This window comes from Zingiber officinale, chromosome 4B, assembly GCF_018446385.1.
Source record: "Zingiber officinale cultivar Zhangliang chromosome 4B, Zo_v1.1, whole genome shotgun sequence".
Classification (NCBI taxonomy): Eukaryota; Viridiplantae; Streptophyta; class Magnoliopsida; order Zingiberales; family Zingiberaceae; genus Zingiber; species Zingiber officinale.
The window spans coordinates 132,472,112-132,499,647 of NC_055993.1; the positions used below are offsets into that span (position 1 = coordinate 132,472,112).

Genomic DNA, 27,536 nt, shown 5'->3' on the forward strand with positions numbered 1-27,536 from the left:
ATATTTTAACACTTAACTATATTTAAGCCAAAAATATATTTGTATGTCAAATAAGAATTATGAAGAGTAAATTTTTTAAATATGGCCATTTAAAAAAATATAAAAAATTACGATTTAGAACTTTTATTTTTTTAAAAAATAATTGAGTCTAAGAATAACTTATAGCCACTTTTTAGTATATTCGTTTCATTTTATAAATTTGCATATCATTGCTTTCATTTTGACACTCAATATTTTGATAAGACAAAAACAAAATACAATTTATGGCCGCATGTGATTTTTAAGAATAATAAATAAATTTTAGCTTAAATATGGTGGAATGTTAAAATAGAGTTAAAGACATTGATAAATAATTAAAAAAACATTTAAAATCTTATTATTTAAGTAAACTATATTTTTGATATTAAATCTAAAATTTTATATTTCTTCTTGATAATTGATATGCAGAATAGTTAATTTTTTTAAAAAATATTTATTATAATTATTTATAAGTTTCTTCTTAAAAAATTATACATTATCATTCTTTGTGAATCATGTAAAATATGATTGAGTAAGAGGGTGAAGAGTTTATACTTTTAAATATTCAATTTAATGTATTTATATTTATTGATAAAACAGATAAATTATTATTTTTCCTTTTACATTATTTTTTTATTCAAAAAATATTCTTTTCGAATATACGAATGTTTTATTCATATATTGTTTACTGGGATGCCGTAGGTAATTCATTAAAAGAGAGGGGGGTTAATAAAATTATCCAATTAGCCATTTCTGGTAGGTTTGAAGAACGCGGGACGGTGAGGTCCGATGGAGGTGGCGAGGGTGAAGGGGAACATCGGCAAACGGGCACCACCAGCGACCGCGGATGAAACGGGAGGTTTCGTGGCTCACCTCGCGCGGCCTCTTCCAATGGCTAGACCATGCGCTAAATCGTTTTTGGTTCAAGCACTCCCCCCTCCTTGCTCTTCACTCCCCTCGCCTTGCCTCGTTTCAGGGTTTCCTGCCCCGCTTCCTCCTTCCTTCCCTACCTTCTCATCTACTCTCCTCCTCCTCTTCCTCAGGAGAAGTGGTTTGATGCGAACTGATAAAAAATGGTGCGTAATCCTAAACCGAAGGCCGAAGCCCTCCATTGGTTCCCTATCTTGCAACATTTTGTTATTTCTCAGCCCTCAGTAACAATCTTCCAGTATTTTTTTTTTCTGGGGAAAAGAAAAACACCTCTTTTTTTTGTTTTTTTGTTTTACTACCAGAAGTGGAAATTGTAAAAACTCTCCTTTTTTGTAGGGAACTTCCGTTAACATTATTATGGGTTCCAATGTGTGGGTTGAAGATCCACAATTGTCTTGGGTTGATGGACAGGTCACTAAAATTACTGGTGAAAACGCCGAGGTTCAGACTTCTAATGGCAAAACGGTAAGCTAAATGCTAATGCCGCTGTCCCTATTTCGTTCAAGCGTATCAATTAATGGTTTTAACGTCTAAAAGAGTCAGTCACATTTTTTTTTTGAAAAAAAAAATTATCTTGAAGCAAAAAGGTGGAAACCCATCAATTCATTCGGAGAATATATTTTAATCACATGTAAATGGCAGCCTCACGTATATAGTTCTGTTGATATTAGGTTGTCACTACTCTGTCAAAACTATATCCAAAAGATATGGAAGCCCCTCCCGGCGGGGTTGATGACATGACAAAGCTCTCGTATTTGCATGAACCTGGAGTTCTGCAGAATTTGTCCGCTAGATACCAACTGAATGAAATTTATGTATGTTCTACCTCGTTATTGTCTGTTTTTATTGGATAAAATGTTTTGGTATAGTGTTCTAATCTTGATAAGCATTTTTTTCATGGCAGACTTACACAGGAAATATTCTAATTGCTATAAATCCATTCCAAAGGTTAACCCATCTATATGATTCTCACATGATGACCCAATATAAAGGGGCTCCATTAGGCGAGCTAAGTCCTCATGTGTTTGCAGTGGCAGATGTGGCATTCAGGTTTTACTTAAATGCTGTTGCTAAAAGGATTGTATTCCTTAACTTAAGACTATGAGCATTTAAATTATGTATGAGCAGGGCAATGGTAAATGAGGGAAAGAGCAACTCCATTCTAGTTAGTGGTGAAAGTGGTGCTGGAAAAACTGAGACAACAAAGATGCTTATGCGTTATCTCGCTTACTTGGGTGGACGTGCAGCCACTGAAGGGCGAACTGTAGAGCAGCAAGTTCTTGAAGTAAGTTGAGGGTTTATAATGGTTACCAAGCACTGTTGAACTAGAGCTCTCTACAAGCCAATTCTATCATTTAGTACTAAATGTTTGAAATGTGTCTATTTTTCAGTCAAATCCAGTTCTTGAAGCATTTGGCAATGCAAAAACTGTGAGAAATAACAACTCAAGGTAATGCATGTGTTGTCATCTTGTAGCGGTACTCTTTACTAATTCGGATTTTAATGAATGCAGCCGTTTTGGAAAGTTTGTGGAAATTCAGTTTGATAATAAAGGTAGAATATCTGGTGCTGCCATCCGGACCTACCTTCTTGAGAGGTCACGAGTATGCCAGATATCAGATCCAGAGCGTAACTACCACTGCTTTTACCTTCTATGCGCGGCACCAACAGAGGTGTGTCTTTATTATTCTTGGATTATTATTTGCATTGTACTTATGTGCTATGAAGTGACATGGTGATTGATGAAACAATTTGCCATCATAACTTCCCAGGTGACTGAAAAGTACAAATTAGGAAAACCAAACACATTCCATTATCTTAACCAATCAAACTGTTACGAATTGGTTGGTGTGAATGATGCCTACGAGTATCTAGCCACTAGAAGGGCTATGGATATTGTTGGAATCAGTGCACAAGAACAGGTATAGATTTTATATATTTAACAGCTATCATGGCTGACAAAATGGAATGATCTGATTATATTCTGTTTGATTCTCTTTGTAGGATGCCATTTTTAGGGTTGTCGCAGCCATTCTTCATCTTGGAAATATTAATTTTGCCAAGGGACAAGAGATAGATTCATCTGTTCCCAAGGATGACAAAGCTAAGTTCCATCTTAAGATGGCTGCTGAACTTCTCATGTGAAGTCTAGATTCTCATTTACTTATTTTCTTGCTATGATGCTGTTTCTCCAAGTTTGTGATAATTATCATATTTTAGGTGTGATGCTGAGGGTTTACAAGATGCACTGTGTAAGCGTATGATGATAACTCCTGAAGAAGTCATTAAGAGGCCGCTTGATCCTCAATCTGCAGCTGTAAGCAGGGACGGCTTAGCTAAAACAATATATTCTCGCTTGTTTGACTGGTAAAGAAATGTCTGACAAATTATATTTGATAGTTATCTTAATTTTTGTGATACAAACATTATGAATTTTGGGGGATTGTTTGATGATCTATTTCATTGTACCAACAGGATTGTCGATAAAATAAATGTTTCAATTGGACAAGATCAAGCTTCCAAGTCACTGATTGGTGTCTTAGACATCTATGGTTTTGAAAGTTTTAAAACGAACAGGTAGTTACTAACAAACAAGAGTTCATTAATGATGCAGCATATCTTAGCCATTTTAATATTTTATTTTATATTGTCAACTGTTATTCACAGCTTTGAGCAGTTCTGTATCAACTACACAAATGAGAAACTACAACAACATTTCAACCAAGTAAGATTTTCCAATATGGTTTATTCATTCTTGGCTCTAGCAATTACAGTATGCCAGGAAGCACAATTTCACTCTGTAGACGTGATATGCAATTTCTAATACTTCCAAGTTATTTTCCAATTTGACAAAATTTTCAATTGCAAGCCACTTTTCAAGATAATGTTTGTGAATAATGTTTTTAACCCACACGAAGAATTTGATCATTCAATGAAATAATTATTAATACTTCGAATGATTAGTTAACATTTAATCCAGATTGCAACTTTTTATTTCAGCACGTTTTCAAGATGGAGCAGGAAGAATACACAAAAGAGGCAATAGATTGGAGTTACATCGAATTTGTTGATAACCAAGATGTTCTGGATCTTATCGAGAAGGTTCTCTCAAATTACCATACTAGCTCAAGATCTATTACAATTTTCTTCTTTCTATCTCTCGGTTTCATGTTCAGTGGTATGCCTATTTTTCTAAGCAGTGCATTGTTGGTGAATCTTGATCATTGTTCTGAATAGTGTCTATAGTGACTAAAATGATGCATGAAATTCAGATGGTTATATTGTAGTTGAAATGGGAGTAATGTTGATTTTTTAAGAATATGTTTAATCTGAGTATAGATCTCATTAAAATATCTATCAAATTTATTACCTGAAGACTGGCCTGTTAGGAGATTTTCTGCAAGTCCAAGCATTGTGTACCGGGATCAGCTTAATCTGTGACCTTAGATCATGAGAATAAGCAAGCATAGTCATTTCTTGGACCCTTTGAGGATTTGGTTGGCCAATCTTCCTGCAAATTACTGAAGCTGATGAATTGCAATTCTCTTTGATAAAGTGGAAATCAATCTTTAGTGCTTACGTGATTTGTCCTTTTATGGGATACTAGACTAGAAGCTATGTGTATGGCAAACAAATTGTCACAATACAACTTCATAGTCTCTGGGAATATATTTCAATTCAGTCATTAACTTTTTAATCCAAATGAGTTTACTATTACTAAAGCCATAGCTCTAAAGTTTGCCTCTGTTGTTGACTTGGTACTACAATCCTCGACTTGGAACGGCAATCTACTTCTTTCTCTTCTAGGAATTAAATTACCTCTCAAAGAGTATACTCGCTTGATATGGATCAATTATCCGGAGGAGAATGTGCCCAATTAGCACTAGTGAACTCTTAAATGTGAAAATAGTCTTAATTCTAAAACAACAGCCTTTCCCAAAGGATTTTAAACAGTACCGTATAATTCTTAGGTTGCCTCCCAATGATCATCATATAGGACTAACAAATTAGTGAATTACATTTATCACAAATGAGATGTCATGTCTTGCAAGTGGGAGGTAGTTCAATTTTCTTATGAGTCTTCTGTACTTCCCTATATCAGATAATGACTCTCCCTATCTTGATAGAAATTTTACAATATGACCCATAGGAATGTTAACGGGTTAGGTCCCTAACATACCAATTTTTCCAAACCTATCATCTATCATCTACATACTTGTAGTGAGAGATGTAAATTACCCTGATCCTGTCTGAAGGCTAGTGAGATGGCGCGCTGGTTCCAGTGGATGGTCTGTTGACCAGCGGAAGACTTCTTTAACTGGCGATGAAGCTCCTCCACGATCCTACACACAATCCAACAATCTGACAAAGCGTTAGTGGCTAAAGACCAGGGAAGGGATTCTGGCAAGGCCCTCTGACGCTTAAGTCAGTACAATCTCCAGCGGATGAATGAAGAACAGCAGAGGATGAGCGTAATGTTTAGATTATGCCAATTGTGTACCTTACCAACGGAGAGGATCCCCCTTTATATACCACCTTTCACAACTTCTATGATCGTGAGGTGGCCCATTGCGTCAAAGTTTGTTAGGTGATGGAAAAAGTATAGTCTGGGTGATCCACAATGATAGTCCGAGGAATCTTTTATTTTACCCACAGATGTACCTCTTTTGTCGCTTACGACTTAGGCCTTTGGTGAAGTTATTGGAGTATACTTATTATAACGGATCAATTAGTGAAGAAATCCCCCTTGAGAATATTCCCCGACAACTCTGATAGGCTGTTAGAATGTTGTATGCTGCTTGTCTGCTAAATATATCTCGGCCGGTCCTTAAGCAGACTGCTTAATTGGAATATCTTTTATTGAATATATTTCGGTTGATCTCTCATTTGGCTGGGCATTTATGGTAAACCCCATAAAATGGAGCACCTTTAACCCGTATTGGTATCAATGTCTGTGCTAAATGCTGCAAAGATCCGTTCAAAGACTAATATAGTGACTACAGTATGCCAGAAATCCATTCAAGGAGCCATATGATAAATTATGTATGTTAGAGTCTTTATTTCTAGGGACAATATGACATCAGGTGTTTTTAAGCCCACCCGGGCGAGCCTTATGTTTGCCTGGCCTTTATCTGACTGATCATATATTAACAGCTTTGTGAGGCTAAGTGTCTTTAAGCCCACTCGGTCTTTGCCCAGTCGGGCGTACACAGAGAGCTTTATGTTTGACTGGTCTTAATTTGATCGATCATATATTAACAGCTTTGTGAGGCTAAATGTTTTTAAGCCTGTCCGATCTTTGCCCAGCCGGGTGTACACAAAAAGCCTTATGTTTGACCGGCCTTTATTTGACCAATCATATATTAACAGCTTTGTGAGGCTAAGTATCTTTAAGTCCGCCCGGTCTTTGCTCAGCCGGGCGTACACAGAGAGCCTTATGTTTGATCAACATTTATCTGACTGATTATATATTAATGGCTTTGTGAGGCTAAGTGACTTTAAGCCCGCCCGGTCTTTGCTCGGCCGAGCGTACATAGAGAGTCTTATGTTTGACCGGTCTTTATTTGGCCGATCATATATTAACAGCTTTGTGAGGCTAAGTGTTTTTAAGTTCACCTGATCTTTGCCCGGCCGAATGTACACAGAGAGTCCTATGTTTGATCGGTTTTTATCTGACCGATCATATATTAACGGCTTTATGAGGCTAAGTATTTTTAAACCCGCCTGGTCTTTGCCTAGCCAGGCATACATAGAGAGGCTTATGTTTGACCGGCCTTTATCTGGTTGATCATATATTAACGGCTTTGTGAGGCTAATTGTCTTTAAGCCCGACCGAGCAAATTTATGTTTGACTGATCTTTATCTGATCGATCATATATTAACGACTTTGTGAAGCTAAGTGTCTTTAAGGCCGCCCAATCTTTGCCCGACTGGGCATACACAGAGAACTTTATGTTTGATCGACCTTTATCTGACAGATCATATATTAACAGCTTTGTGAGGTTAAGTGTCTTTAAGCCCGCCTGGTTTTTGTCCGGCCGGGCGTACACAGAGAGCCTTATGTTTGACCGGCCTTTGTCCGATCGATCGAGTATAAAGAGGTTTTAGAAGGCTTGAGTGTTTAGAGCCCGATCATCCTTTCATCCTGCCAGGCTCCCCTGAATTCGGCCGGCTATTTGACTAACCAGGTATATTACTTCTTGATTCCATAGTAAAATACTAGAATCCTTTTATCCGGCTGGCTTTATGGCCGGTCGGCCCTATCTGAGCGTCCTGCTTTGGAGCCACTCGGACAGGACCCGAGAACTTTGACGCTGGGCGATTAACAGAATCAGAGGGGAGTGCTCCTCCATTCTGACTTTGACCGCCACATCACCTTGACTTTGATCGTCACGTCATCTTCTAGATTCGCTCGTTATAACCCGTATCATACCCTTTGAGTAAGCAACCTTTGTGCTGAAGAGATACTTAAGTTCATCTAGGTTTTGTATAAAATGTTGATAGAGGTACTCCTTCAATCATGCAATTCTAATGAAATCATAACCAATAATGATGATACTAGAAGGATGTGCCTTCTTGACTAAGAAGGAGAACTTTCTTGACGAAGGAGAAAACTAATTTTTGAATAAAGTGCTTGAAAGTTGCTTTAGCCCATACAACATTTTTTTCCCAACTTTTATTTGGTCAATCTCCTCCTTAGCAGTAAATTCTTGAGGTTGCTCCATATCTCCTTAGTAAGATCGCCATGAAGGAAGATATCCTTAATGATGAGTTGATGAAAGAATAAACAAAAGGCAACTACTAAGGTAAGAAATATGTGACTTGGATTAAGCATGGCCATATGAAAGAAAGTGTCAAGTAGTCCACATCATAAACTTAAGTCTATTTTCAAATGATCTATAGTAGCATGTGCATTTAACACCATGATGAAAATCCACTTCTAGCCTATAGTAATCTTACTTGAGGGAGAGTAACCATTTATTACTAGAGGGGAGATCATCTAGCTTATCAATCATGACCTACCTCTAAAGAGGACAAAAATATGGAATTTGGGTGTCACACTAAGTAGAACACTTTTAAGTATCGTTATATAATGGTAAGATGCATGTGAGAGGTAGAATCCAAGATGATGATAGGCAAAAAGAGAATTGGAGAGCTGCTTGGATATACTGGAAACATGTAGAGTTGGCTTGTTGGGTTAGAGGATGTGGTGGTAGGAGGTATGAGAATGATCATTGAAGAAAATATAGGAAGTACCTACACCTACCCAAAATGATGGTGTAGAGATGAGAAGGGAGTCAATTTAAAGAAAGCCATATCATCAGAGTTAAACCCACAACGTTACTCTAGAGAGTAGAGAGAGGTTACTTTGGAGAGAGAAATAATGGTAGCCCTTCTGGAGATATAGGTAGCCAAGAAAGACATACTTAGTAGATCTAGGGATAACTTGTCCAACCAAGAAAATGAGAGATTGACAAAGCATGTACAACCAAACATTTGTGAGGGAATTAAATACAAAGCATCCCTAGGAAAGAGGAATGTCAAAGGAACCTGTTTTGAAGAGTAGGGGATGACATATGATTTTATAAGATTCCATGTAGTGAGAGGTACATCAATCCAAAAGGAAAAAAGGAATAAGCATATGTGGAAGTAGATCATTAGCAGTCTCAACTAAATGAAGATTCTTCCTTTGTAATTATGCTATGGGATGTAAAGGCAAGAAGGCTAATGAAGAGTACTTAAGTTCAAAAGAAATTACTGAATTATAAAAGAATTACTTCTTAATATTATCACCGTGAAGAACTTTAATAGACACTTAATTTTAGTGTATAGAGAAAGAGAAAAATACCACGTCATTCGAGAATATCCATCAACTAAAGTTACGAAGTACTTAAATCCAAGAGTGAAACTAACACGACTCAAAACCATATATTTTAAATTCTAGAAACTAAGAGGACCTAAAGAGGTGGTGGGACTAAAAAACACATCACATCTAGCAGGTAAAGTTGGCAACACTTATGCTCTCGCTTTGCTTGTTATTCAATGCTGAATAAAACAAAAGTGACATTGAATGTTACAAAACAATTAGATGATTTAGTTTGTTTGCTAATAGACAATGAATTTAATGGAAAATCAAGTATAGGAAGATAACTAGAATAAAGGTGAAAGAGAAACATTGTGAGACCTATTGACTATGTGGCATTGGTAGGACAATGCTAATAGTGTAAAGACAGATAAAGAAAGATGCTTTTAGAGTTGTACTTGCATGCCTCAAAATTTAGAATCTTGGATAATGGTCCAAATGCTTAGGACTAGTAGGCAGTAAATGCACCTCCATAAGTCATAAAAGTAATTGGTTGAGATGAGGCACTTATGATAACTAGAATTAAAGAAAGAGTGAATAATACTTGGCAAGAACTATAATAATGATACTAGACTTAGAGTAGGTGTGGGTGGATAGATTCTTTTGAGAAGTAGAATTTGACTGGGCCATATATACAAGCAATGTGTAAAGGATGATTGATGCAGGATCATCCCAACATGACCCCTTGAACTTCAAACGGTCATAATTTTTTACTCAGAACTCAAAATCAGATTTTGTTTATCGTCACGCGTGCGGAATTTAAAAATTTGCATCCGTAATCGCCAATTTTCGGGCCTAAATTCCACCATTTAGGCCCTCAACTGAGGCTCCAAAGATTTTATTACTATTTTTAATAATTTTTTGTTTTTATGGTATTTAGGGTATTTTTGGTATTCCTGGTAATTATGGGTCATAATTAGTCTATAATACTGTCCTGTTTTATTAATTTTAATTTCTGTCAAGAGATTACCTTTTCTGGAAAAATCTTTCTCTCTTTACAAGATTGGAATTGAGGTCCCTATATTGGGATTTCTTTCCTTTCTTTGTCTTAGGGTTTAGAGTCTATATAAACATCTGTCTAGTTGTATGAGGATTAATCCCTCTTTAATTAATAAAGTTTTCTTTTCTGGTAAATTCGACGAGTTTTTCTTGTTTTTTTTTTTGGCATTCTCTCCTTTTGAGCTTCTCCTCCAATGTTCCCTCTCATTAGCATGTAGGATAATCGCTAGCCTGCTCGGCGTCAGTTGGTATCAGAGCTGGTTGTGTCTGATTGAGGAAGTTGAGCGTCAGATTCCATGGAGGATCATTGTGGTCGCGGTTGCAACACTCGGCAGGTTTCGATTGAGGAAGCCGAGCACCATGGGCGCAGCCTCGAGGATATAATGACGATTGAGGACTTACGAAGGCAAGTTGCATAGTTAACTCATCAAATGGTAGCAATGGTGGCGGTATAAAATCTTGAAGGTCAGGAGATTTCAGATCAAGGATTTGAGTCTATCTTTGAGAATCCTTACTACTGTTAGACTGCTAGCCCGAAACGTCATGTTCGGGAGGAGCCTTATGAAGACCTTGGTGTTTGGTTGAACTATCCGAATTTTTTGGTATGTTTCAAGTAGAGAGTTTTGTTGATTGACTGAATGAAGTGGAGCGAATCTTTGAATATAAGCAGGTTCTGGATTGGATGAAGGCGAAGCTGATTGCCATCAGACTGAAGGGGCAAGCATCAGTGTGGTGGGAACAGATGCATCGTTCACAGGGCAGACAGGGCAAGTCCAAATAGATGAATGGGAGAAGATGAAAAAGCTTAGGGGTCACTTTCTACCTTTCGGCTACACCCAAATTATGTTTCAACGACTTCACTCGTTGCGATAGGGCACGAGATCGGTTGATGATTATATTGAAGAGTTCCACCAGCTGATCGCCCGAAACGACCTATCCGAGACGGAGGAGTAGATGGTTGCACGATACTTAGGGGGGTTACGTCAGTCCCTACAAGATGCCCTTAGCTTTCATTCATTTCTGACGGTGTTTGAAGCATACTAGTGCGCACTAGTTGTTGAAAAACAATAAAATCGAAAGGCAGTGGTGAGGGGCGACAAAAACAATCGATTAATTCGTCCTAAGGCTCACGTTCTATACTGCAGCAGCCTTCGCAGTAACCTTCATAAGTTAATCCTAATGCTCCTGCCACATGTTATTGTTGTAGCGAATAAGGACACAAGGCTAAATGATGCAGGAAACCTTCTCTTACTAATCAGAAAGGAAAAAAATCTGTTGATCGAGGAAAATATGGAAAAAGAGACCGAAGCAATTGACGACCCGGAATATGATGTGTTTGACGAGGTGAATTATGGTGATGGCTAAGAGACATTGGTTGTTCGTAAGAGTGCTGATTTCCAAGGGCAATTCGAAGGAAAATTAGTTAAAAGCCAATATTTTTTATACTACCTGCACCATCGTTGATAAAGTCTGTAAGATAATCATCGATAGCAGCAGTTGTGAGAACGTAGTCTCCGCTGAGGTTGCCCAGAAATTTTAGCTGAAAACAGACTGTCATCCTAAACCACAAGTTATCATAACTTAATAAAGATAGTGAGGTATCTGTAGATCAACGAGATAGTAGATTAACGATTTCTTGTGTCTTTTTTAATTGACAAATATTTTGAGAGTGCTTGGTGTGATGTGATGGTCATGGATGTATGTCATGTATTATTGGGGCAACCTTGGTAGTATGATCACAGTGTTGTTCATGATGGGTGGAGAATACATATACCCTTCAGGTCAAGGGAAAAAAGATTGTATTGGCGATACGTTGGGAAGGAACCACTTCAATTTCGGTAGCCAAGAATACTAATCTACTTTCTATATCCAGGTTTTTAGATGAGATGGAGCATATGAGCATTGTCTATGCTTTACTACCGTGCCAAAGCGAAGTTGTAGCCATAGACGTTGAGTTACCGGTCGAAGTACAACAGTTGTTAGTAGATTATGATGAACTGATGCCAGAAGATCTTCTTTATGGGCTCCCACCGATATGAGATATCCAACATTAGATTGACTTTGTTCCGGGGTCGAGCTTACCTAATCGACCAACATATCATCTCATTCCCAAGGAGGTTGAAGAATTGTAGCGACAGATGATGGAATTATTGGAGAAAGGCTATATCCATGAGAGCATGAGCCCATGTGCAGTTCCATCCCTACTAGTGCCAAATAAAGATGGTTCATGACGTATGTGTGTTGACAGCCGAGCCATCAATAAGATCACGGTGAAGTACATATTCTCAATTCCTCGCTTAGACGACATATTGGATTAACTCTCCAGTTCTAAGGTCTTCTAAAAAATTAACCTTAAAAGCATATACCGCCAAAATAGGATAAGGCCCGGAGATCAATGGAAAACTGCATTCAAGACACAACACGAGCTATATGAGTGGATGATCATGCCTTTTGAATTGTCCAATGCGCCCAACACCTTCATGAGGTTTATGCATCAGATTCTGTGGCCTTTCATGGGAAAGTTTGTGGTGGTCTACTTTAATGATATTCTCGTCTATGGTCCGACATGGGCATCTCACTTTGATTACCTCTATGCTGGTTTTGAAAAATTAAAGACAACGTGCTTATTTATCAACATGAAGAAGTGTTCTTGCTTTATTACATTGGTAACTTTCTTTGGCTTTATTGTATCTATTGATGGTGTACACACAGATCAAGCAAAGATAGCCGCAGTCTTGGAGTGGCCGCAGCCGATGACCTTGCACAATGTCAGAAGTTTCAACGGCTTGGCTTCTTTCTACCGTCGGTTCATCAAAAATTTTAGCACTCCTATTGCTCCCATCACCGAATGTCTCAAGGCATGAGATTTCAAGTGATCTAAAGAGGCAAAGATTAGTTTTCAACTGGTCAAGCAGAAGATGATCGAAACATCAGTCCTGACACTTCCTGATTTTGACTAAGTGTTCGAGGTCAATTGTGATGCATCTAACATTGGTATAGGAGGTGTTCTGAGTCAGTCTGAACATCCAGTTGCTTTCTTGAATTAGAAGTTGTCCGAGTTCAAAAAGAATTACTCTACTATGACTTAGAGTTCTATATCATTGTTCAATTTTTAAAACATTGGCGTCACTACCTAATACAGAAGGAATTCATCCTGTTTACTAATCATGAAGCATTGAAATGCATCAATGGTCAACACAAGTTGAGTAGACGACATGCCAAGTAGGCGGCTTATTTATAAGAGTTCACCTTCATGCTGAGACACTAAGCTGGAAGTCTGAATCGTGTCGCAGATGCCTTAAGTCATTGTTCTTCATTGCTCACCATCATGAGTACCAGTGTTGTGGGCTTTGAAGTTTTTCTAAATATGTACGTAGCTGACCCATCATGTTCTCCGACATGATTTTATTTTGCGTAATGGTTATCTATTTCGTAAGTTAACTGCATTCCAGATTATTCTTTGAGGCAACAGATCATGAGCGAGCTTCATAATGAAGGGCATTTCGAACATGATAAGATGTTGCCCTCATCTTTGCTGATTTTTATTGGCCCAAGTTGACTAGCGATGTGACCTACTTTGTGAACCGATGTTCTGTATGACAGCAATCTAAGGGGGTGCTCACCAATGCAAGCTTGTACACTCCCTTACCTGTCCTTGAAGCTCCTTGGTTCGATGCCAACATGGATTTTGCATTGAGATTACCTCGCACCCAACGAACCTTGGATTCTTTTCTTGTTGTGGTTGACAGGTTTTCAAAGATGACACACTTTGTAGCTTGCAGGAAGACTATGGATGCTGTCTGGATTGCCCATCTTTACTTCAAGGAGATCGTGCGCTTACATGGCATACCTCTATTCATGACTTTATACCAAGTTTATCAGCAATTTTTGGAAAAGCTTATGAGAAAAACTGGGAACACAATTGAACTTTAGCAGTGCCTATCACCCCAAACAGATGGTTAGACTAAGGTGATGAATCAGAGTTTGGGCAATCTTCTAAGGCGTCTTACAAGAACTAAGCCAAAGCAGTGGAACTTGACGTTACCTCAAGCAGAGTTTGCCTACAACAGATCGAGAAACAAGACGTTTGAGTCCTTTAGAGATTGTCTATGAGTGGAACTCATCATATGTTTTGGACTTAGCCCCTGTTCCACGTATAGGATGATATAATCCTAAAGCAGGTGAGATGGTAGAACATCTTTGGAACATTCATGAGTAGGTGGCAATTTTGGATAGCAATACCAAGTATAGAACTCGGGTTGACGGTCATTATCATCAAGTACTTTTTGAGGTCAAATATTTTATCTGGGTTGTTTTAACTCATGATCGTTTCCTTGTTGGTGAGTACAATAAGCTGAAGGATCATAAAATTGGACTATGTGAGATATTACAAAAGATCAACAATAATGCCTACAGGTTATCTGAAGACCTTTGATGTCTTCAATGTGAAGCACTTGACTTCTTATTCTGTGGATGTTGATGAGGCTACTATGAACTTAAGGGCGAGTTCTTTTCAACCCGGAGAGACTGATGGAGGATTAACTCAACGTAACCCCTTGAACTTCAAACAGTCATAACTCTTGATTCGGGACTCGAAATCAAGCTCTGTTTGTCGCCACACGTGTGAGAAATCGTAGCCGTCAATTTTCAGGCATAAATTCTACCGTTTAGGTCCTCAACCGAGCCTCTAAAGATTTTATTACTATTTTTGGTAATTTCTATTTTTATGGTATTTAGGGTATTTTTGGTATTCCCGATAATTATGGGTCATAATTAGTCTATAACAACGTTCTATTTTATTAATTTTAATTTTTGTCAAGAGATTTTCTTTTCTAGAAAAATCTCTTTATTTCTTTACAAGATTGGAATTGAGGTCCATATATTGAGATTTCTTTCCTTTGTTTTTTTGTCTGGTTTAGAGTCTATATAAATACCTGTATAGTTGTATGAGGATTAATCTCTCTTTAATTAATAAAGTTTCCTTTTTTGGTAAATCCGATGAGTTATTCCTTGTTTTTTTTAGCGTTCTCTTCTCTTGAGCTTCTCCTCCAATCTGCCCTCTTATTAGCCCACAGGATAATCGCTATCCTGTCCGACGTCAATGATGAGGTGGGTGGCCATGTATAGTAGCAATCATTTTTGAAACGCCTAAATTTCCTGCACTTGGAAAACTTGGGATTGACTTGTCCACTAAGATCATTTGCCACAACCATCAATGAGCCTCATTGAGAATCTCCTCTACAGCTATGTGATCCTCTAGATGGAAATTGAACCACCAATGTTGGTTGGTTCACTGTGGCATCAGAGGATGATGAGACAGTGATACAAGTCTGCAACATCCTCATGTACATGTGTGATATAAGCCTGCACTGGGGTGAGCGTTGCTACAAGAAAAGTGATATAAGCCTGCAACATCCTCATGTACACATCTGGCATGAGTGGAATGGAAGAGCCTTCTAAAATCCTTGTAATCAGCTTGATACTTTCCTATGTAAACACAAAGAACTTGACACTATCAATCTAGATCTGGGTTCTATTCTTACAAGTTATTCAAGGCAGACCGCACCTCCTCTGGACATTCTAAGATCAGAAGTCCTAGGAGCCAACTCAATATCATCCATCTAGACCTGTGGTTTTATCTTAACCAAGTTATTCGAGGAAGACTACACCTCTGAACATTCTAAGATCAGCAGTCCTAGGAGCCAATCCATTCCACCCAACCCAATACATATTTCAATCAGGTTAGCATTAGCAGAATTAAAACTCCACAGGTGCTAATACCAATGAGCAAAACCCTACATAAATCCTTATATCTATTAATCATGGTGCCTTAATTGGATTAGAAAAAAATTAGTACTTTTCTCTTGATCATACCTAGTTTAACTTGGATTTAGATTCCACTTAGATGTTTACAAAGATCATAATATTTGGTCCCTCCTAAACATAAACAATTGTTTTTCCTATACTGCATGCTTCTACTGTAGTTTCTATGAATTTATTAGCCCCTTGCTACTAACTTTCCTTCATATGTTGCTCATAGTTCCAGGATTTCATGTTATTTGATGAGATGTCTTATCTCATGCAAACTAGCATGAATTCTATTTTACATGTTGCCTCTTATACTGTTTTATTTCTCTTTGTTTGATGGAAATTTTATTTTCCTTAATAACTCACTTGATTTTCTGGTATTTTACTACTGATTAAGACTGTAAATGTTCTGCAAATGGTTATAAATTGTTGTAATGAATAGAGATTCATACGAGGAAGCTTATTCTGCTATTCCTTTTTTTACAGAAACCTGGAGGTGTGATTGCACTTCTTGATGAAGCATGGTTTGGATTTTCATCTTAGTTTTTAACACTTACCTTCTGGATTTAAATTTTGAGAGCGGATAAATTATTGTCTGATAATCTACTTATATGCAGCATGTTTCCTAAATCAACACATGAAACCTTTGCACAAAAACTTTATCAGACATTTAAAACGCACAAACGCTTCATCAAGCCCAAGCTTTCACGCACTGATTTTGCAATTAATCATTATGCCGGAGAGGTTGAATTCTTGATTTAGCCTACAATTATTATAAACACTTTTATATTAATGTGTTTGTTTTCTATTATTAGGTTGTGTATCAATCTGATCTTTTTCTGGACAAAAACAAGGATTATGTTGTGGCAGAACACCAAGATTTGTTGGGTGCTTCAAAATGCTCATTTGTTTCAGGCCTTTTTCCTCCTCTGCCTGAGGAAACAAGCAAGTCTTCTAAATTTTCATCAATCGGTGCTCGCTTTAAGGTTCTCTTCTACTATTGTTGAAAATATTCTTGCTTGAGAACATTAGAAGGCCCATCTATATGGAATGATGTTTCTCACTGTAGTTTGCATTTGCTTCAGCTACAACTGCAGGCTTTGATGGATACATTAAATTCCACAGAACCCCATTATATCAGATGTGTGAAGCCAAATAACCTTCTAAAACCTGCCATATTTGAGAATTCCAATGTCATGCAACAATTACGCTGTGGTGTGAGTAGCTTAGGCCATGTTATTTGGTTTTGAAAATTGTTATTTCATACCACTTGTCATTCTGTTATATCTTTTGTTATAATGTTTTTGGGAACATCAGGGTGTTCTTGAGGCTATAAGAATCAGCTGTGCTGGATTTCCTACGCGTCGTATTTTCTATGAATTTTTACATCGTTTTGGTGTTTTTGCTCCAGAAGCTTTTGTTGGGAAGTAAGTTCTATCTAATCTTGCAAATGATAGAATGTTTGGGGTTTAAATTAGATTATATGACTTTATATTTATGTGGAATTTTTTTTTTTTTTTGATTTTGTATTCATGATTAGCGATGAAAAGACAGCTTGCAGGAAGATTCTGGAAAGTAAAGGCTTGAAAGGATTTCAGGTGATTCCTTGACCATATTTGTCACAATAGTTTTCTCTTTGCTTCATTATTTTTGAATTCTTCCTACCATAGTCTATTTAGGAATATACACTACGTTGGCTATATTGACTAAAATTTTCAGAGTTATGTAGGCCGCAGGCCACTTTTATCTGGAATGAGCTTTGCATCATGATCCTGATTTTTGTGGCGTTTGCCTTTGCTTTCAAATTTCTTGGGGTCAATTCTCAACTATTCTTCATGTCTTTCTTGCAATGCTTCCTGAATTTCCAGATAGGTAAAACAAAAGTTTTCCTTAGAGCCGGTCAGATGGCAGAGTTAGATGCTCTACGAGCTGAAGTTCTTAACAGAGCAGCAAAGACTATTCAAAATCAAATACGAACACATATTTTGCAGAAGCAATTTATTGCTTTACGGAAGGCTGCCATTCATGTGCAATCATTGTGGAGAAGTGTGTCCAACTGATCTCATTGTCTCATTATATTCTTTGGTTTTTTACTCATCTAACATGATTGTGTTTATAGGAAGATTGGCTTGTAAGTTGTATGATAACATGAGAAGGGAGAATGCTGCAATTATAGTTCAGAAAAATTGGCAGCGACATAACTCTAAGAAGGCTTACAAAAAACTGCAATATTCAGTTCTTGTCCTACAAAGTGGTTTTAGATTTTTGGCTGCTCGGAATGAGTTTAGATTTAGGAGACAAACAAAGGCAGCAATTTTTATTCAGGTGGTTCTTTCATGATAAGACCATCAGTTTCTTCTCAGTTTTATAATATCTATAATATTAAATCTGTTTTTTTTCATAGTACTGCTATCTTGTCTTCTTTGCAGGCTAAATGGCGTTGTTATAGAGCTCATTCATACCACAAGAAACTAAAGAGAGCAGCAATTGTTACCCAGTGTCGATGGAGGGGAAGGGTTGCAAGGATAGAGCTTAGGAAGCTAAAAATGGTTGGTACTTCGCTCTTGCAATTTAGCTATTTCTGCAGGTTCATGGTGATAGAAACATGTGATCAAATTGGGTTCTTTATGTTTTCTTCTTCATTAGCTTAATGTTTGCTTGCATATCCTTTCAAATTTTTTAACCATCACTGAGAAAAGTGTTTGTGTTTCTATTATATATGTGTGTATTTTTATTATTATTTTCTTACATATTTTCTTGGAGATGTGAACTACTTTCGTTTGAACAAGGTTTGCAATACAAAACACTTTTGGATGAAACATGCTGACACATATATACTCGGAGACAGTAATGTAGATGAACATGCCAAGGATTACTTGTTTTCTTTTATGTGGCCTATGTAAAAAAAAAAACATGGTACTGCTACATTAGCGACCCCCTCATAACTGCCCTACGCCATTGAGAGGGAGTTCAACATGAACCCAAATTGACAAGTACATGGGTGGGGTCCGCAGAGGTGATGAAATCTCCTATTGAGTTTTGACCCCTCAACCACTACCGTCATTATCCCATGCACATACCAACTGAGCCTGGGGGTAGAATGTATGCACTAGCATAAAAGGCTACATGAATTTTGATGAGAGAGCAAATACATTTTATTTCACCATGGAATGCCAGTGCCATAGGAACATATAACCACAACTTGTATGACTAGGATTTCTATGAAGTTTTTGGTTAGTTTTGATGAGGTCCCAAGCTGTTATAGTAGTGCATATGATTTACTCTGGGATATGCTCGAAATTGATTTACGCTTTAATTTTAAGAGAATAAGGTACAATTAGTTGTAAACTGGAAATTTTAAAAACCCTCCATAGTTTTATTGTTCTCTAAACAGTCATGTATGAAATCATTGCATAAATCCAGAATCAAGACTATATTTCTGTTGCTTGGAATTTCATGGGCATAAATTAGTATACATTCTTTGCATTAGTCTGAGAGCACACATTTGAAAAGGAAAGTATAAGCATCTGCCCCTTTCCTTCCTATCCTTATGTTTAAAAACAAAACAACAATAAGATGCTACTAGCCCAACTACTTGGGAACTTCCACTATGAATCATATCAATGATTGTGTATATGCATTGTGCTGAGTAATAATACTCTATTTTCTTGAGTTGGAACAACTGCAAAGAATGGAGAGAATGGAAATACCACAGCTGTTTCATTCCAAGTACTTATTCTTTCATTAGACCTCATCCATTGACAAAATACTTCCAAACACAATTGCATCCTTCTCAATTTTCACTTACAAAAATTGTTTGGCAGAGGAATACTTGTAATCCATGATATGGCCATCATTATTAGTTCTTTTCTGTTTCTTTTGTTTGTTTCAGGCTGCACGAGAAACAGGTGCCCTCAAGGAAGCAAAGGATAAACTCGAAAAGGCAGTAGAAGATCTTACATGGCGTTTGCAGTTGGAAAAGCGTTTGCGGGTAATGTTTGGATATTTGGTAGTTACTACTTTAACAGCTGCAATGATGGATTTAACCTACAGTGAATAATCATGAAAGGGACACAGATCTTCATGCTTTGTTTTATGTATTCTCTTACACATTTTGTTTCATTTTAAACATTATACTGAAGTTGATTTAGGTTAATCATGTGATGCATACAGACAGACTTAGAGGAAGCTAAAGGACAAGAAATTGCAAAATTACAGAACTCTTTGCAAGAACTGCAAAGTAAAGTAGATGAGACAACTGCAATGCTTGTCAAGGAACGAGAGGCAGCTAGGAAGACTATTGAGGAAGCACCTCCTGTTGTCAAGGAAACTACTGTTCTTGTGCAAGATACTGAGAAGATTGACTCCTTGACAGCTGAGGTGGAGAATTTGAAGGTGCTTGTCTTCATCTGTGGCCATACCTTTAGCATAATGTTTGACTTTTCCTATATTGCAAGGTCTAGTGGGTATGATGTTCTTTCAATGGTTTGCAATCAAGATTTATTTAACAGAGACTTATTTCCCTCCTTCATGTTCACATCTTGGGGTAGTAGCTTCAGGATGATTCTACCAATAGATTTTATCAGTAAGCATAAGCATTTTCCTTAATGGAATGAGAAGTGGAAATACATAGCATTTTCCTTTCCAAAGAGGGAATGGATAATGTCGTATCATGGTTCAACATGTGTATGCTTATCTAAGAGGAATTTACTCAATACCAGACAAGGATTGTGATGCGGACAACAAAGCTTTGAGTGGCCATAACTTTTGACTCGGGTTGAGTCAGGACCTATAATATATCAAATCGAAACTTGTTCTGAGAGTTTTTGGGTGTAACCCGTAAAGGCCTAGTTTTAGGGGGGGAAAATGTGGCCTTTTTGGAGGCTTTGAAGGAGTTTAGTCCTTTATTTATCATTTGGAGGTTATTTTCGTCTTTTGCAGAGTTAGTTTGAGACTATTTAAACCATTGTTTAGTTGATTTTTAGGGCAGCTGTTTTTTTCATCAATAAATGTTTTTGGCATTCCTTTCCCCAAGACGGCGAGTTTTGGATGTCTATTTTCCTGAATCAACAAATTTTTAGAAGATTGTTTTCGGGGTTTGTGTTCAAATCAAAAGATTCAATAATTTCCGCTGTCATATTGACAAAGTTTAGTTTTCCACATTTGATGTTTTTATATAGTTTAAGGTTATTCAATTTGGTACATACACTAGTGTTGTTTATGCTTATCATTAATCTGGAGGATTTCTCTAGTGAAGCAAATATCTAGGAAAGTATGTTGTTTTTATTATTTGTATTTTACACGTCTTCCAGAAAGCTGTGCCCTTTACAATGTGGACTTATTGATTAATTTCAATGCAATTTTCTTGTCCTTTTAGGCTTCACTACAGTTTGAAAAACAAAGAGCTGATGATGTTGAAAGCAAATACACTGAAGAACGACAAGCAAACGAAGAAAAAACGAAGAAGTCACTTGAAGATGGAGGACAAATACTTCAACTGAAGGAAACCGTGCATAGGTTTTTTACTTTCCCTCTCTCACAGGTCATCACTATTAATACGAATGTTTAGTAGCTCTTTCTCATATGCATAATTATGGTGAAATCAAGGACTCCATAGAGCTTAATAGGTAAATATTATTAGATAAATATGTTGGCCTTAGCATCAATTTCTCATCTATCTGGTGTCTAGTCTACTTCACTTTTGAGACCTTCATTGTAAAAGTTGCTCACAAGTTGACTTACCCTGCTATGATTGTTATGAAATTTCCACTTTAGGAGTACTTCAAGAAGTATATTTGAAAATCAATGCTGCAGAGGTTGAAATTATTTGCACCAGCATTTATTCTCTACCAGTGATTGGTATAGTGAAAAACATTATAGAGCTTGTCTGATTGTGTTACAATAACTTTCTTAAAAGTTGCTACTATCTGGCCATGGAAGGTTTGCTTTATTTCGTTGAAGGAGGCTGCGAACACCAAAAATTATGGCCTTGATTGGAGTTCCATTTGGTGTGAAAATGCTTTCTAATATTCACTTCATGTGGCATGATAAGAGAAAATAGCTATCTAAAGTTCTAAACCTGTTTCTATTGCTAAGTTGTATAGTAGCAATTTCCAGTTTAGATACGTTAATAATATTCTTCTTGCTCAATTAGGCTTGAAGAGAAGCTAGCAAACGTGGACTCAGAAAATAAGGTATTTCGTCAGCAGGCTTTATCCATGGCACCCAATAAATTGTTATCTGGACGCACAAAATCAATACTTCAGGTGAATGCAACAAAATTATTATTTTCTTTATCATGCCTATAGTTTTTTTTCCCTATTAAACCTTTTCTTTTCCTGAATGTTACACCAGAGGAGTTCTGAAAATGGTCATTCTATCAATGGCGAGACTAGAAGTCTCACAGTAAGATGAGGCTTCTTTCTGTTAATATTCTAGCTTTGTACAGAATAACTGGACATGATTTTTTTCTATTGATGTGATTTAGGATTCCCTTAGTTCATCATTTAACATGAGGGAGAGTTCTGAAATAGAGGATAAGCCACAAAGAAATCTCAATGAAAAACAACAGGTTGATTAACTTATTACCTTTATTCTGCCTAAAGAATGGTTCTCTAATTGTGCACCTTTGTTTGATTCTGTCACATCAATCTGACTTGTTTACTGCTATTACAGGAAAACCAAGAATTGATGATTAGGTGTATTGCACAAGACTTGGGATTTTCAGGAAAAAGACCTGTTGCTGCTTGTATTACTTATAAATGTCTTCTGCAATGGCGATCATTTGAAGTGGAGCGCACAAGTGTTTTTGATCGTATTATTCAGACAATTGGTCATGCCATCGAGGTTTGAAACGATCTATTATTTCTGTTATATTTTCTTGCTTTTGAATAATTTTATTGATCATGTTATGTTATTCTTTCTATATTAAGACTCAGGATAATAATCAGATATTGGCTTATTGGCTTTCCAATTCTTCAACGTTATTGTTGCTGCTCCAACGCACATTGAAAGCAAGTGGTGCAGCAGGCATGGCACCCCAACGTCGCCGCTCATCATCGGCTACTCTTTTTGGGAGGATGACTCAAGTCTGGAATTATGTTATTTATACATTTTGCATTTGGAAGCAAATCTGCATGACACTTTCTTATTGTACACTTTTTTCATCAGAGTTTTAGAGGTACACCACAAGGTGTGAACCTTGCGTTAATTAATGGGAGTTTGACAAGTGGAGTAGATAAATTACGCCAAGTTGAAGCAAAGTATCCTGCTCTATTATTCAAGCAACAGCTCACTGCATATGTGGAGAAAATATATGGAATGATCCGGGATAATTTGAAGAAAGAGATATCTCCATTGGTTGGTTCATGCATTCAGGTAAAATTGGGCAGTTTGTGTTCTGATACTAGTCTAAGAATGGACTTTTGACTTTCAGTTCATGCTATTGCCTTGCTAACTTTGTGTTACAAGTTTGGTCATGATCCTTTGTTTCTAGTTAAGTAATGTCTTTATGATTTGTGTTTTCCTAATTCTTTGGGTTTGCTTCTGTAATTAAATAAATCAGGCCCCACGAACATCAAGAGCTAGTCTCGTCAAAGGGTCTTCTCGTTCACCTGGAACTACTGCCGCACAACAAATTTTGATTGCTCACTGGCAAGGGATTGTTAAGAGTCTTGACAGTTTCTTGACCACGTTGCAAGCAAATCACGTCAGTTTATTCTCCATACTCTGAACCTCTTTTTACTTTCTCTAGCGTTTATTTACTTGTACATGATTGTCAATCCTCTAAATCATGATATTTGTTCTTCTATGACCAGGTGCCTCCGTTCTTAGTTCGGAAGGTCTTTACACAGATATTCTCCTTTATAAATGTACAATTATTTAACAGGTGCACATTTTATACGGCCTGCTTCTGAAAGAAATTTTGTGCTTGACAAGGAAAAAAAATTCTAACTTTGTCCCTTGGTGCAGTCTTCTTTTAAGGAGAGAATGCTGCTCATTTAGTAATGGTGAGTTTGTTAAAGCAGGATTAGCTGAACTGGAACATTGGTGCTACAAAGCAACTGATGAGGTAGCTATCTTATTCCAAAATAATAATCTTGTTAATGGTTTTTATGCCCGGACAAACAAGTTGGTGTTATGGAATACACTTTATCCTTGTTTCACTTATCTTATTTTTTTTCAAGGTTAATCTGTTCTTTAAAATGAGAGTGTCATATGAAAAGTAGGCTAAACTTGTTAAATTAGTTATCTTTATTAATTATTTAATCTATGATAAATTTTACATAACAAAATTGAGAAATTTGACACTAATAGGTGTTAGACGCCAATATGAAAATAATATAAGAGCAAAATGTTAGTACTACAATAGTCTGTGACCTATTTGTTAATATTTTGTGAGAAAAGGGGAACAGGTACCCAATTGAATTTTTCCAATAAGATGGTACCAAAAGCTAGAATAGCTTCCATAAGGTCTCATTGTTCCCCTCCCAGATCACATTAACACTTAACGAGTTTCGGTCACACTCCTTGTTGCCAACCTTTGATAGTGCAAGCTCAAGGAGTTTCGAAGGTGACTGTAATGCTCAAGCTCGGTTTGAGAAATCTTCTAGTTTTGAAGGTTCTCCTCAAGTGGCATCAATTCCTGTGAGTTGATAATTGTACCACGTCAAGGGTAGTGACAATAAGACTTGTGCCCTTTTTCTCTCTAGTGTTGGCATGTTCATAGTCGATCGGTTAGTCCACTAAGATTTAATATGAGTGCACTGTTTGATCGCTGAAGGTCTTGCTAGGTTGTCTTCGAACCTATGATCTTCTCCTACATTCAATCCCATACCCATTTCGTTCAGTGGAACTCAACAAACAACTGCATATGGTGAAATAATTTCTGTTGGAGCTCAAAATCCCAATGTGAATAAGAAACTAAATGCGACAAGTGGCATCAGCTCAATTGTATCAATCGACTTTAGTAGTTGTTGACTAAGCAACTTCACCTCTTCTCTCAAGTATCTCCCACCAACTGGGTTTTCTTAAAGTACATTAAGCCAATTTGCATTATTACTTGATTATAGATTATAGAGGTATATCTATTGTTTGCTTATCCCATGGAGTTGGATTTTCTCTATGAATTTTGTATTCATATGCCTCTAATGTTTTGGGTAATATATTTTCTTTCTCTAAGCTCACACCACCATCTAGTTCTACCAATGTCACCAAGTCTGCGAGTCTCATCTATTAGTTAAAGACATTAGAAGGGTTTCTATATTATCATCATTACATATCTTGTCCATCTTTTGCATTCCTGAATTTCCATTTAGCTTATTATTAGTTTGTAAATTAAACAGATTCTCGAATTGCTCCGTCATGTTTAATGCTATTTCTGTTGTCGTCCAAGATTTGAGGACCAATAAAATGTTTGGCATAGGGTATGAAATTTATGGAATATAGGACTAGATGTGATTCTTTTGTCTTTTTCATGTTCATCTTTTATGGTTACTCCATTACCCTTACAAATTCATAGTCACCTTATTCTTCCTAATCTCCAACATCTAAAATAGATGGAATCCTCTTTGTTTAATCTTTCATCTATTGAGTGCTAGTCATATTTACTAGATAAAACATACCTCATTTGCTAATAGAATGCATGAGCATGCATTTATACACTTTGCCTTGATTTGTTTCGATATATGGGGGTCAAGCTGTGTAAGCTTTACTTTTGGGTTATAGAAGTTTATTACATTTATTAATGAATATTCTCGAATGATTTGGTGCTTCCTAATAAAAGTATTTTGAACTTGTCTCGATTTTTTCTTTATTCTACATCGAGATTAAGCCCAATTTGGTTTGTTAATTGAAGCTCTTCAAAACGAAAATGATAAAGAGTACACCCATATTTCCCAATTATTTCTTTCAGACCGTAGGATTATCCACCAATCGTCTTGCCACAAACATCCAAATAGAATAGCGTTGTTGCAGAAAGAAAGTATTGACACCTTACTGAAACTCCTCCTACTCAATGCTACTTATACACATCGTCATGTATATTCTCCCGCCGTCATTCTCATTACTAGAATTAGTGTTCAAAGTGCTTCGTGTTCCTACCAATGTTCTTATAATTTGTTGCCACCTGCATAGTTCTGGATAAAGAAAATTTGGCATAGTTGATTACCTAATAATCTAAATGCAGCATTAGCAATGACAAGCTAATGCCCCAACTATTTGATGTACAGGAAGGTTGTTTGCTTGCTTAAAACAGTCGCTGCAAGTTGATTTGAAATTTAATCCAACTAGGTTGCTTGAGAATACTTTGTTTATCTTCTTCCAAATTTATCCTTTTCCTGGTTATTACAGTATGCAGGTTCGTCGTGGGATGAACTAAAGCATATAAGACAGGCTATTGGGTTCCTGGTAATTATACCCGCTTCATTTGAAAGTGTACATCAGACTTTTAGAACTATGACAGATGATTCGCTATGGTACAATTTTATGATGGATAATTATCTGCAATTTGAACATATGCGAGAATAAATATATCCTTCACTTAGCTCTTCCTATAACTAATTGCATAATTGAAAAATTAGAAACAGAAAACGATTGCTAAGTCTGTACAACTTCAAATTAGAGAATATACAAATCATCTCAACTATGTGTTTTTCAGGTCATCCATCAAAAGCCAAAGAAGACCTTGGATGAAATTAGCCATGACCTTTGTCCTGTGAGTTAAAAGTTTTTACATCTTGCATCTCCACTGAGCTTTACTGATAATCCAACAAATTTTACTTCTAAATATGCAGGTACTCAGTGTGCAACAATTATATCGGATAAGTACAATGTACTGGGATGATAAATATGGAACGCATAGTGTGTCTCCTGAGGCAAGATGCTTGTCAAATACATTCATGAAAAATGTTACAAGTAAAACTATTTAAGTGCAAAATGTCTAATAGTTTATCTATAAATTGACTAGGTTATATCCGACATGAGGGTGCTGATGATTGAAGATTCAAACAATCCTGTAAGCACCTCGTTCTTATTAGATGATGACTCAAGGTAAGCAATTCCAGATTGACTTGTTTAAGTTGACCTTGTTTTTAATTGCTATTCTACCATTAAGAATCTTTTGGAAGCTCATTTCTTGTTTGATCATGCAGCATACCATTTTCAGTTGATGATATATCAAAGTCAATGGAACCGATTGACATTGCTGACATAGAGCCACCCCCACTTGTTCAGGAGAACTCAGGTTTCATGTTCTTGTTGCCTCGTGTTGACTAAGAACCAAAGCTATTTCCCTGTATTCATCATCTTCGATTTGTGGGATATTTGAATCTCTGAGGTGCTAACGACCAACCACTTCAATATACTTCAAACTTGCAAGATTAGCATTATTCGCACTCATGATGCAGTCTTGCCAGCTACACTAAAGAACACCAGTACCTGAGTCTCTCTTTGTTTGTTTCAAGGGGGCATTTTGTTAGGGTATTTTGGTTGTATGTATATTAGTTTTTGTATCTTAGTTTCTCCAAAGATTCATGCATGTATTCAGCTGAACAATTAATTGTTTCTTCTATATGATCAACGTTATAAAGATTTAGACACCCAAGCTGGTTAAGATTCTTGGGGAAAAAATTGTTCGTGTTTCAGCTTAATTTCAGATTACATTATAATCGGTTAAACTAGTTGATAACTGCTTTGCACAAATGTTTTAGTCTAAAATATAATTTTAATGTTGTTTTTATGGATTATATACAATGTTTTTTTTTTGCACACTAGGAGTTCTTAAAATGTTTTAGTTATTCATACAAATTGTATAATATATAGTAACTTTGATAGTATTAAAACCCCAGATGTAATAATTATACGTGATAAAGCAAAATAAACTCCATATTACATTATATTTCTTAGGTTGCATTTTATT

General features: G+C 36.7%; 1 protein-coding gene across 2 annotated transcripts; it reads left to right on the plus strand.

Annotated features, from left to right (window-relative positions):
• Positions 1-780: 780 nt before the first annotated feature.
• Positions 781-27,264, plus strand: LOC121976819 (myosin-11-like). Of its 2 annotated transcripts, none has more exons than XM_042529181.1 (39): positions 781-1,094; positions 1,285-1,413; positions 1,620-1,763; positions 1,853-1,998; positions 2,077-2,233; positions 2,340-2,398; positions 2,462-2,621; positions 2,721-2,870; positions 2,953-3,089; positions 3,169-3,315; positions 3,424-3,525; positions 3,616-3,673; positions 3,949-4,050; positions 16,106-16,143; positions 16,237-16,363; positions 16,435-16,605; positions 16,705-16,836; positions 16,937-17,046; positions 17,160-17,217; positions 17,488-17,665; positions 17,739-17,944; positions 18,049-18,168; positions 19,512-19,610; positions 19,793-20,014; positions 20,997-21,136; positions 21,774-21,885; positions 21,974-22,024; positions 22,107-22,190; positions 22,295-22,465; positions 22,558-22,707; positions 22,790-22,996; positions 23,184-23,327; positions 23,437-23,507; positions 23,591-23,690; positions 25,970-26,026; positions 26,277-26,333; positions 26,413-26,493; positions 26,586-26,668; positions 26,770-27,264. In XM_042529181.1, the coding sequence occupies exons 1-39, from the start codon at positions 1,092-1,094 to the stop codon at positions 26,891-26,893; spliced, it is 4,587 nt and encodes a 1,528-aa protein (XP_042385115.1). In that variant the 5' UTR covers positions 781-1,091; the 3' UTR covers positions 26,894-27,264. The 2 variants fall into 2 exon arrangements, with proteins under 2 accessions (XP_042385115.1, XP_042385114.1); XM_042529180.1 differs by having other exon boundaries at positions 22,552-22,707; positions 26,770-27,263.
• The last annotated feature ends 272 nt before the right edge of the window (positions 27,265-27,536 follow it).

What these genes read in the sequence shown, in the direction of transcription:
- LOC121976819 (XM_042529180.1), top strand. An exon ending in TAGAGCAGCAAGTTCTTGAA is followed by an intron (nt 2,234 to 2,339) that starts GTAAGTTGAGGG and finishes TCTATTTTTCAG; the next exon opens with TCAAATCCAGTTCTTGAAGC. An exon ending in CCAGAAGCTTTTGTTGGGAA is followed by an intron (nt 17,047 to 17,159) that starts GTAAGTTCTATC and finishes ATTCATGATTAG; the next exon opens with CGATGAAAAGACAGCTTGCA.